Genomic DNA, 11,015 nt, shown 5'->3' with positions numbered 1-11,015 from the left:
CAATGGGCATCGCCGAGCCCGACGGCCACGCCCTGACAAGTCCCGCCCCCCCTTGGCACTGCAGCCAATCAGCAGCGCCGCTCCGCCTCAGCCTGTTGCCTGGACACCGAGCGCGAGGGACACGAGGAGGAGGAGGAGGAGGAGAAGGAGGAGGAGGAGGAGGAGGAGGAGGAGGAGGAAGGAGTTCAGTGGCCAGGGACAGCTGAGTCGAGGCCAGCGAGCGTGGCGCCATGGTGCACAGCATGCGGAGGCTGAAGGAGCTGGAGGAGGGGCTGGCGCCGGCAGCCAAGAGGCGCCGGCTGGGGCTGGGTGAGGAAGGGGCTCCGGGCTGGCCGCCGGCTGCCTCGCCCAAGGAGCTGTGGCAGCAGGAGGCAGAGTCTGAGCGTGCCGGTCGTGGCAAGGGGGATCAGCCCGGGGGGAAGCAGCTGGAGCCCTGGGTCGAGGCTGGCAGCCACGGCGGCAGCCCCAAGGAGGAGCTGACCAGCAAGCAGGGTAGGTAGAGAGGGCCGAGGGGGCCGCTGGTGCTCCTCAGCCCTGTGGCTCAGCGCCCCTCTCCCTGCAGGCGGTGAGCGAGCCCCAGCAGCAGGAGGGGACGGGGTCCCCGTGCCCCAGCAGCTGCCCTTCCCCGTGGGGCGCCTGTCCCTGCGGTGGGAGCGGCTCTGCGGGGTCGGCGCTGGGCTGCACAACCTGGGGCGCAGCTGCTTCCTCAACGCCACGCTGCAGTGCCTGAGCCACACGGCGCCGCTCGCCAACTACCTGCTCTCCGAGGAGCACGGCCGCAGCTGTGAGTGGGGAGCCTGGGCCGGGCGGCTGGCGGTGCCAGGCTGGCGGTGCCAGGGTGCCCGTGGGGAGCGGGAGCTGCCTGCCTGTCCTGCGCTCGGCACCTCTGCAGGTGGCCCTGGCAGGGGCTGCGAGTGTTGGGCTGTGCCCTCTCTGTCCCTGCTGCCCCTGTCTCCACCAGAGGCTCTTCCTGTCTTCTCCTGGCCCTAGCGGTGCTCCCCAGCTCTGCAGCCTGGCACCGGCGAGGTGCTGCCTCTGCTGGCTGCAGCCAGGGCAGGGCAGGAGGCTGCCTGCGGGCAGCAGCTGCTGTGGGAGGCTCGGAGCTGGGAGCAGGGGGAGCTCTCAGGGCTCACAGCCCTGTCTGTAGGGCTCTGCTGGGACCTGCCCCTCAGGGCCAACCTGTGCCCTCCTCCGGAGAGTGCCTGTGGCTGTTTCCATCCCCATGGACGCTCTCTCCTCTGGGGGGGGGGGAGGGCTGTTGCAGTGGTACTGTGAGTGGAATGGCATCAGCCAGGGTGAGGTCTGCTGGCCCCTGTGTACCCAGGATGCCCAAGAGCTGTGCTGCAGCACAGAGCTCCTAGGGACCACTGAGCGTGGCTGAGCTCTGTTGGAAGAGAGATCCCTGCAGCCTCTGTCCTGCCTCCATCTCTCCTGGCTTTGTCCTTGATGTCCTGTCCTCTGCTCTGCTGCTCCAGGTCGCCAAGAAGGCTTCTGCATGCTGTGCCTGATGCAGGACCACGTGGGGCAGGCGTTTGCCAGCAGTGGGCAGGCCATAAAGCCGGTGTCCTTCATCCGGAACCTCAAGAGTAAGGGAGGCTGCCCTGCCCTGCCCTGCCCTGCCCTGCCCTGCCCTGCCTTGCCCTGCCTTGCCCTGCCCTGCCTTGCCCTGCCCTGCCCTGCCTTGCCCTGCCTTGCCCTGCCCTGCCTTGCCCTGCCCTGCCCTGCCCTGCCTTGCCCTGCCCTGCCCTGCCTTGCCCTGCCCTGCCCTGCCCTGCATTGCCCTGCCCTGACCTGCCTTGCCCTGCCCTGCCCTGCCCTGCCTTGCCCTGCCCTGCCCTGCCCTGCCCTGCCTTGCCCTGCCCTGCCCTGCCCTGCCCTGCCCTGCCTTGCCCTGCCCTGCCCTGCATTGCCCTGCCCTGCATTGCTCTTCCCTTCCCTGCCCTTCCCTGCCCTGCCCTGCCTTGCCCTGCCTTGCCCTGCCCTGCCCTGCCCTGCATTGCCCTGCCCTGCATTGCTCTTCCCTGCCCTGCCCTGCCCTGCCTTGCCCTGCCCTGCCCTGCCTTGCCCTGCCCTGCCGTGCACTGCCCTGCCCTGCCTTGCCCTACCCTGCCCTGCCCTGCACTGCCCTGCCCTGCTTTGCTCTTCCCTGCCCTGCCCTGCCTTGCCCTGTCCTGCCCTGCCCTGTCCTGCCCTGCCCTGCCCTGCCTTGCCCTGCCCTGCACTGCCCTGCCTTGCCCTGCCCTGCACTGCCCTGCCCTGCCCTGCCCTGCCCTGCAGCAGGGACTGATGCTGGAGCAGAAGCTGTGGGCTGGGAGCAGCTCTTGGCAGACAGCTCTCCTGAGGTGACTCAGGGAGCCTGCCAGGGGCTGGGGGCTCCGTGGGCTGCGGGGGGCTCCTCCCGTGGCCGTGAGTCTGACAGCAGGTTTGGGCTGCGGGGGAGCAGGGAGGGAGGGAGGAGCTGCATCTGTTGCAGCAGATGCTGAGGCTGGCTGCTGCCCCTCCTGCAGACATTGCCCAGCACCTCTGCTTGCGGCAGCAGCAGGATGCCCACGAGTTCCTGCGCTACAGCATCGACGCCATGCAGCAGGCCTGCAGGAACGGCTGTGCCCAGTATGTGTGGCCCTCCTGCCCTGTGCCCTCACCAGTGCCCCGTGCCCGTGGGAGGGCTGACCCTGTGCCCCAGGCTGAACTGCCAGAGGGAGGCACTGAGTGCAGGGGCCGCACTGGATGGCCCAGCTCTCTGCCCCTCTGTGCCACAGTCCCCCTTCTCCCGGCTCCTCTGCCCCAGCCTAGCTGTGGCCCTCTCCCCCGCTCCTGAGGCTGCTGTGGGTCTGGATCCTGTGCCAGCTGCCCGGGAACCCGGGGTGCAGCTGGCTCAGGTGCAGCTCTGTGGCTGTGGGTGAGCAGCTTTCCTCTGGGCCCTGCGCTGCCTCAGTCTGCAGCGCACAGCTCTGAGCCGCGGCCGGCAGCTTCTGCTCCTTCTGGAGGAAGGTGCCCCTGGGAGCCTGGTGCCAGCCCTGGAGCTGTGGCCCTGGGAGAGCAGCCTGGCAGAGGCTGCGACTTCCCTCTGCCTCTGGAGCTCTGCAGCCTGTGTGCTGGGCAGAGCGCAGCGGGGGGAGCTGTGCTGAGGACACGGGGGGGGCCCTCGGGCGTGGGGGAGGGGCGGTGTGAGCCCTGCTGCTCCTGTGCCTAGGTTGGATGGCCAGAGCCAGGCCCCGACGCTGGTTCAGCAGATCTTCGGCGGCTCCCTGCGGTCCCGTGGTGAGTGTTGGCTGCCAGCTCCTGGCCTGGGCCTCTCAGGGCTGCCCGGCAGGAGGAATCATTTGGGAGCACTGCTGAGCGTGTGCAGAAGATGCCCAGCTGCAGCTGCTGGGGTGGGTGCAGGGCCATGGCAGGCTGCGCTCAGTGCTCTTTCTCTGGCAGTGACGTGCTTGGAGTGCAAGAGCACCTCGGACAGCTACGAGCCTTGCCTGGACCTGGCGCTGGAGATCGGGGTAGGGCGGCAGGGTGGGGGCTGGGGAGGAGCTCTGCTCTCCTGGGGCTGTTCCTGCAGCTGCAGCATCGCTGCCCTCAGGGCTCCTGAGCCTGCCGGTGCCAAGGCACAGCCCAGGCAAGAGGGAAGCCGCTGCCTTGTTGAGCTGCCTGCTGTGTCTGGCAGGGCAGTGCCCGGTGCCTGGGCGTGAGGCTGCGTGGTGCTGGGGCCCCTGCAGCTGCCCCTCGTGGTGCTGGGCGCTGCCAGCTGGTGGGGCTGAGGGGTTTGCTGCAGCCTGTGGCCCTGTGCCCACGCTGGGTGTGCTCTCTCGGGGCCGTGGCGTGGACAGCCACTGGTGGCCTGAGCTCTGCTCTGTCCTTGCAGGAGGCCAGGAGCGTGGTGCAGGCGCTGGGGCAGTTTGTGCAGGCAGAGCTGCTGTGCGGGGAGAATGCCTACAAGTGTGGCAGGTGAGGCTGGGGGCTGCGGGCGGCCGGGGGGCGCTGTGCTGGGGCAAGCAGGTGTGCCCCCTGCTGGCTGCGGGAGGGCTTGACTGCCTGCTCCGCGGCTCAGCCCTGAGGGCCGTGGCCGTGGAAGCCTGCCGCGAAGGCTGCCTCCTGTGGTGAGGAGGAGCTGGGCCGGCAGCCGTGGCCGTGAGCAGGGGCCCTGGAGCAGCGGCTGCTGTCAGCAGGGTCAGTGCCAAGGGCTTTGCTGCCCGGCCAGGGCTGGCAGGCAGCTGGCTGGCGCAGCAGCTTGAAGAGCTGGAGCTCTGCCTGTGCAGGTGCCAGCAGGAGGTGTCGGCCAGCAAACGCTTCAGCATCCACCGAGCCCCCAACGTCCTCACGGTGGCACTGAAGCGCTTTGCCCCCTACGCCGCAGGGAAGATCACCAAGGTGAGCACTTGGCAGCCCAGGGCTGAGGCTCTCTCCTGGCCCCAGGTGCTGCTGCCCAGAGCAGGCCGGGAGGTGCTGCTGTGGCCAGCGGGAGCTGTGCCGCGCTCCTGCAGCCCTTCCCCCGCTGTGCGCTGCAGGCGGAGTTCGGCTCCTCCTGCCGCCTTCCTCAGCACCCCCTCTGCACCAGGAGGCTGAGTGCCCTTCTCTGGAGAGGTGGCCCTGCTGGGAGAGCTGTGCTGCTCTTGCCCCAGCACAGAAGCCATGGCCTGTGCCGGCTGCTGAGCCCTCCTGTCTCTGCAGGAGGTGCGGTACCCCATGCTGCTGAACCTCCGCCCCTACATGTCTGTGCGGCGCAGGGACCCCGTCCTGTACAGCCTCTATGCGGTGCTGCTGCACTCTGGGCACAGCTGCCACGCAGGGCACTACTACTGCTACGTGAAGGTGAGCCCAGGAGCTGTGGTGCCACCCCCTCAGGGCTGGGGGGTGCTGGGGGGTCCCTGTAGGCCCAGCAAGGAGGGTGCTCAGCAGATGTGCGTGGTGGGGAGCACTGGCTGCGGGGTACAGGCTGTGCTGTGCCGCAGGAGGGGGGAAGGTTCAGCTCTGGCAGAGCCCCCTGGCCTGCCCTGGGCCTCCTCTGCCTCGTGGGGAGAGGAGCTGTGCCCACGGGCGCTGCTCCTGCTGCTCCTGCTGCCAGGAAGGTGCCTGGGCACAGCCCAGCCCTGCTCTCTCTTCTGCTGCTGCAGGCCAGCGATGGGCAGTGGTATCGAGCGGACGACGAGCGGGTCGGCTCCGCAGCCCCCCAAGAGGTCCTGCAGCAGCAGCAGGCCTACCTGCTGTTCTACCAGAGGTGAGTGTCTGCTGCCTGCTGGCCCCTCTGCCCCCTGCTCCCAGCACTTGGGACAGGGCTGGCACAGGGCTGGCTGTGGGCAGGAGCTTGGCCCGCGTACCCCAATGCCCTGTGCATGCCCTGGCTGGGAGGAGGGTGGCAGGGAGGGGCCCAGCCCCTTGTCACGGTTTCACTCTCCCTCAAGAGCACCTCATGCCCTCAGAGCTTTGGCTCCTCTTTCTCCTCTGCATCTCTGAGAGAGGCTCAGCCCCTGGCAGCTCATGCCAGCCCTTCTCTGCCTTCCCCAGGATCCCCAGCCTCAGGAAGAGCTGGCAGGGGCCCATTGCCAAGGCTGCCTCCAGCCTGCCCGGCCGCACTGGCAGCGTCCCAGAGGAGGTCAGGAAAGCTGCGGGCAGGGGGCTCCTGTCTTCAGCAGGGGTGGGCCAGGGGAGCCCTGGAGGCTGCTCTTGGCCAGTGCTCCTGGGTGCTGGGAGCTGCTGCCCCTCTCTCTGCTCTGCCAGGGCAGGGGGGCTGCAGCCTGGCAGGGAGGCAGGCGCAGGGCAGGAGGGTTTGCAGGAGGCATCCTGCAGAGCCAAGGCCTGTGTGGGGCTGGGGAGGGCTGGGGAGGGCAGGGTCTGCGTGTCCTTGGCTCCTGGACTTGTCACTGAACTGCTCTCCCTGTCTAGAGAGCAGAGCTGCTGCCAGGGAAGCAGCTGCCTGGGCTGGAGGAGGTGGGAGGCCCTGTAGCCCACAGCGCCTTTGGGATGGGGTCGGAGCTGCTGAGCGGAACCAGCCTGCCAGAGCTGCCTGCTGAGTGCCCAGCAGCCAGGAGAGAGGTGCCAGCTGTGTGCCAGGATTATTGGGCACAGCTGCAGGGCCTGACACGCAGCAGCAAGTCCTACATCAGCAAGCTGACCGTCCTGGCCCAGCAGAAGGTGGCCTTTGCCAGCAGCATTGCCGCCCTGGTGGAGGCACAAGCGGCCAAGGTTTGGAAGTTCCCCTGCCTGCTGCTCCTAGCTGTGCTGCTGGGGGGAGCAGCTGGAGCCAGCGGGCTGGGGGGGGCTGGAGGGCGAGGAGGGCCTGGGGAGATGTCCTGCTGTGAGGCAGGAGAGGGGCAGAGCAGGGCAGCAGGGGGCCGAGGGCTGCTTTCCAGCCTGCCCAGAAGCCTGGGGGTTAAAAGCTGTCTGCAAGCCTGTCCCAGGGGCTGGTTTGGCCTGCACGAGCAAACCTCAGTGTTCCAACCCTGCTGAAGTGCTGGCTCTGAGGTGTCTGAGCCTGGCAATCCCTGGGTTTGCAATGCTTCAGAGGTGCTTTGGTTGTCTCAACTCCTCCCTCTCTTCTCACGATTCCAGGCTCCTCCAGCACAGAAGCTCCCTGCTCTCTACCTGCTGGACTCCATCATCAAGAACGTGGGAGGAGCATACCTGCAGGCTTTTGCCCCAAACCTGGTGGAAACCTTTCTCTCTGTCTTTGAGAAGGTCTCTGCACTTCAGAAGAGTTCTGTAGGCCAAAGCTGTGGCTGGGCAGTGAGTCCTGTGCCCAGGGGTGGCTTTGCTTGGGTGGTGAAGCACACCAAGTGCTTGGCTTTTCTGCATCTCTGTCCTGGCTCTGCACTGAGGGCCATGGTCCCTGCTGGTGGTTTGAAGCAATCAAGTGGGCCCTGAGCCTCCAAGGAGGTTGGATCTGTGTCTCCCAGATGGGTCTGAGGGTGCAGCTGAGCTGAAGCAGAGCTGGCTGAATTGGAAGTGCTAGCCCTGCTCTGGCATCTGGTGGGGCAAAGTCCTTCAGGGGCTGGAGAGCTGAGCACAAGCCCCTGGGCTCATTGCTTGCCTCAGAGGCTGTTGCCTGATTCCCTTGGCATGGGAGTGTGAGCTGCACTGCTGAGAGCTGCTGCACAGCCAGGCCAGTGTGTTGAGATGCCAAGTGCTGAGAGCAACAGGACAGCCATGCAGCCTTCCTTCTGGCAGCAAAGCTGCAGGCTGTGTGTGGCAGGAGCTGAGGGAGCCCTGGGGTGGTTTTGTTGCTGCAGGGGGACACAGAGACTCGCAAGAGTTTATTCCTCTTGCGCTCGACGTGGGACAGGGTTTTCCCCCTGGAGAAGCTGCATGCCCTGGATGTCAGAGTCAAGTCACTAGATCCTGCTTGGCCAGTGAAACCTCTGCCTGCAGCTGGGAGTGCTGCTGGCAGCCCTGTGAGCCCTCAGCCTGCAGCTCCCTCGGTCAGTGTGTGTGCCTGCTGTACGGACAGAGGGTCCCAGAGCAGCCATCCTTGTTTGTAGGCTGCTGGGTGAGAGTGCAGTGCCTCAGGAGTGCAGGGCCTGGGCTGTGGAGGCAGGGCAGAGGCACTCCTGAATGCAGAGCACTGGGGGGGGGCTTGCTTTGCCTATGTCAAACCTGTGCTCTGGAGGGTGGCCATGGAGGAACTGCTGTTAGGCGACGTCCCCCTGTCACAGCAGCAAATTGAAGTGGGGGCAAAGGTTTCAAATGAGTTTGGTTCCATTGTGCCTGAAGAGTGCAGCTCCTAACAGCTGCAGAGAGTGAGCTCCAGTGCTGGAGGGTGGCAGCAGGGAAGGGAGCTGGAGTGAGCTGAGCATGGGGGCCGTGGGGGTGTTAGGTTGAGGCTGGGGCTGGGTGACCTTGTCCTAAGCAAAGCAGCTCCAGGGCTCCCTGGCTCCCTCAGGATGTGCAGTGTCACAGGTTCTGTTCTGTTTCCAGCCAGAGGAATGCACTGCCCCTGCCTGTGCCAGGGCTGCTGCCTCTGCTCCTCCAGCACAGCCTTTGAGCCAGGAGCAGCTGCTGAGGCAGCAAGTGCTTGAGAAGGAAAAGGAGCTGCTGGAGCTGCGGCAGAAGCTCTCAGAGCTGGAGCAGGCCCAAGCACAGGTGAGCAGGACAGGTGGTGACACTTTGCTGGGGGGGGCTCAGGCTCTTGGGGACAGAACTTGGCTGTGCTGGGAGCTGCCAGCCCTCAGCTGGTGCTGCTGCCTGGGAAGCAGAGCTCTGTGAGGAGTGGAGCAGTGCCAGTTCATCTGGGGAGCTTGGGCAGGACGTGGTGACCTCAAAACTAAGACTTGCACTCAAAAGGGAGGCAAAAAAAGGTCCTGAGTTTCCCTCCCCAATGATCCCTGCCTGTGATCCTCCTCTTCCAGCCCTTCTTGTGGCTCACAGCAAGCCAGGCTTCCTCAAAGCTCTGCTCTGTGGAAGGACAAGGAGGCCTGGCTGCTGGCAATCAAGTCCATTGCTCCTCAGGCCAGGCTGGTTGGATGCCAGCCTCTGAAGATGGCAGCTAAGCTGCAGGGCTTTGCCTTTGCCATTGAAAGTTTGCTGTGCTGGCAGCTGGAGGCAAAGCCAAGCACCTCAGAAGGGCCACAAGAGGGAAAGTGTCTCAGGGGCTGGGCAGCTGAGTGGCCTTGAGCAGGAGGGCTGGGGAGAAGCAGGAAGGCTGCAGTGAGGCCCTGTGTGAAGGGCCACAGCTTGCAGTGCTGCTCTGGAGCCCTGATTCTGCACTGGGCTTGGATTGGATCTTTTGTAAGGGGGCTCCATGGCTGCAGTGCTGGTGATGAGCAGTGCAGGGCTCCTTAGCAGGGCAGGGGCTGAGCCTCACAGCTTTCAAGACACTTCTGGTGGTGGCTTTGGTTTGCAGAGAGGATCTGAGCAGCTCAGAGTCAGAGCTGTGCCAGGCAGCCCAGTGGTGGATTTGTCTGTCTTGCAGGCTGCCTCTCTGGGTGTTCAGCAAGGATCATCTCCTGCAGCTCCAGCTCCAGCCCCTGCTGAGCAGCACAGGGCTGCCACAGCTCATCTGGCAGCTAAAGGCCCTGCTCAGCCTGCTGTGCAAGCTGAGGAGAAGCAACCCTGCCCAAGTCCTCCCCAGCGTGCTGCCCCCCAGGCAAGGGACAGCACAAAGGTGTCTGGAGTCAGCAAGCAGCAATCAAGGCTGAAAAGACATCTTGAGGATAAGGCAGAGGGCGAAGAGAAGGAGGGGAAGAAAAGGAGGAGCTGCAGGGAGAAGGAAGCCAAAGCAGAAGCCGAGACATGCAGAGGCAGAGCAGCAGGCAGCAGAGGCAAAGGGCTGAGTGGTGCTGCTCACAGAGCCTCAGAAAAAGGCTTAGAAGTTAGTCTCCTCCTTCAGCAACTCCTCAAATTAGAGAGCTGCCTCAGATAGCCCTGAGCAGGCTGAGGGGGCAGGGGGCAGGCCAGTGGCCAGAGCCGGCGGAGATTGCCCAGAGAGCAGAGTCTGGGAGGAGCTGCAGGAGCCAAGGGCAGGAAGAGAGCCAAGGAGGCTCCCTACAGCCTCAGCACTCAGAGGTGAGGAGCTCAGCATCCTGCTCTGCTCTTCAGGCCAGGCTTTGCTTGTTCCTGGCTGCTTTCTAGGCTGGGATCTCTTGCCCTTGAGGGTTGTCAAGGCCTGGTGCAGGCTGCCCAGGGCAGTGGTGGAGTCCCCATCCCTGGGGGGTTGGTGTGGTGCTGAGGGCCATGGTTTGGGGGTGCCCTAGCAATGGGAGCATGGTTGGACTGGAGCTGAAAGAGCTCTTCCAGCCAGAAAGGTTCTCTGCTTCTGCTGGCTCTTCAGGCTCTTGGGCTTGGGCAGGAAGCGCTCACTGCCTCCTTGGAGAGGTGTCAAACTCCTCCTGGGGCAGGAGAAGCCAAGAGCAGGCCCCAGGAGAAGTGTCAGCCTCAGCAGGCCCTTGAGGAGGAAGTGGGGAGCCAAGGTGACCTCCAAATGCTGCCCACAGCCTTGGCTCAGCAGAGCTGATGCTGAGGCAGAGCCTTGCTGACAGTGCCCTGGGGCTGTGTTGTCTCTGCCTGCAGCAGAGCTTTGCTTTGTGCCTGTTGCTGCCCTTGGCTCCTGGGCAGCCTGCTGTGCTCTCTGGGTGCTGCTGTGGTGCTGCAGCCCTGCAGTGAGCACTGGAGCTGGCTGGAGCTTGTAGAAAGGATCCAAGTGCTGCTCCAGCTGACAAGTGAGATGAGCAGAGGCTGCCCTTGGCTCTTCTGCCGGGGTGGGATCCCCTGTGCCCCCAGGGGGGATCCCCTGTGCCCCCGGGGCAGACACTGGCTCAGAGTCCAGGTCCCTGTGAGCCTGAAGAGGAAGCCCAGGATGTTTAAGTGGGCAGTCAGTTCCTGTTGCTCCTTGATTCCTCCAAGCCCCTTGGCTGACCTCCTCAGACCTCCAGCATGTTTGACACTGAGGGTGGTGAGAGCCTGGCCCCAGTTGCCCAGGGAGGGGTAGGTGCCCCACTGCTGGCACCACTTCAGGTCAGGTTGCTTGGGGCTCAGAGCTCCCTGCTGTGCCTGCAGCTGTTCTGCTGAGTGCTGCTGCTTGGGCTGGCTGCCCTTGGAAGCTCCCTTCCCACCTCAAGGCCTCAAGGAGTCATCCAATGGAACTCTCCCCCCAGGCTGTGAGGCCAGGCTGCCTCTGCACATCCAAGGGGAAGGCCGAGGGCCCTGGCTCTGCTTCAGCCTTGAGCAGCTGGACCCTGGGCAGCTGTTGGTTGGCTCCAGCAACAGCTCTGAGGTGAGCAGCAGGGGCTGGCAGGGCTTGGGGGGAAGTCCCACTGTGGAGACAGGCTGTGGGAGCTGGGGCTGTTCAGGCTGGGGAAGAGAAGGCTCCAGGGAGAGCTCAGAGCAGCCTTCCAGGAGCTGTGGGAGCTCCAGGAGAGCTGGGGAGGGACTTTGGCCAAGGGCTGGGAGGGGGGATGAGAGGGAATGGGGTGAAGCTTGGGGAGGGCAGCTTGAGCCTGGAGCTTAGGAAGAGTCTTTAGAGTGAGAGGAGGGAGAGCCTGGCACAGGCTGCCCAGGGAGGCTGTGGCTGCCCCTTCCCTGGAAGTGTTCAG

The 11,015-nt window shown here is 65.1% G+C and overlaps 1 protein-coding gene across 1 annotated transcript; it reads left to right on the top strand.

The window, feature by feature from the left end:
* Positions 1–230: 230 nt before the first annotated feature.
* LOC137459814 (ubiquitin carboxyl-terminal hydrolase 36-like) lies at positions 231–7,466 on the top strand. Its single transcript, XM_068170534.1, has 14 exons — positions 231–492; positions 563–784; positions 1,476–1,586; positions 2,508–2,610; positions 3,194–3,261; positions 3,424–3,494; positions 3,857–3,939; positions 4,251–4,362; positions 4,663–4,803; positions 5,106–5,209; positions 5,497–5,584; positions 5,875–6,174; positions 6,541–6,666; positions 7,218–7,466. The coding sequence occupies exons 1-14, from the start codon at positions 231–233 to the stop codon at positions 7,464–7,466; spliced, it is 2,040 nt and encodes a 679-aa protein (XP_068026635.1).
* The last annotated feature ends 3,549 nt before the right edge of the window (positions 7,467–11,015 follow it).

Source organism: Melanerpes formicivorus, unplaced genomic scaffold (assembly GCF_026170545.1).
Source record: "Melanerpes formicivorus ecotype bairdi unplaced genomic scaffold, bMelFor1.0.p_v2 SCAF_415, whole genome shotgun sequence".
NCBI classification, from domain to species: Eukaryota; Metazoa; Chordata; class Aves; order Piciformes; family Picidae; genus Melanerpes; species Melanerpes formicivorus.
Note: the sequence above shows the minus strand (reverse complement) of the source record. Positions and strands in the feature narration are given on the sequence as shown.

What these genes read in the sequence shown, in the direction of transcription:
- LOC137459814 (XM_068170534.1), top strand. Translation starts at nt 231, where the DNA reads ATGGTGCACAGCATGCGGAGGCTGAAGGAGCTGGAGGAGGGGCTGGCG. An exon ending in CTTCATCCGGAACCTCAAGA is followed by an intron (nt 1,587 to 2,507) that starts GTAAGGGAGGCT and finishes CCCCTCCTGCAG; the next exon opens with ACATTGCCCAGCACCTCTGC. An exon ending in TGGAGGCACAAGCGGCCAAG is followed by an intron (nt 6,175 to 6,540) that starts GTTTGGAAGTTC and finishes TCACGATTCCAG; the next exon opens with GCTCCTCCAGCACAGAAGCT.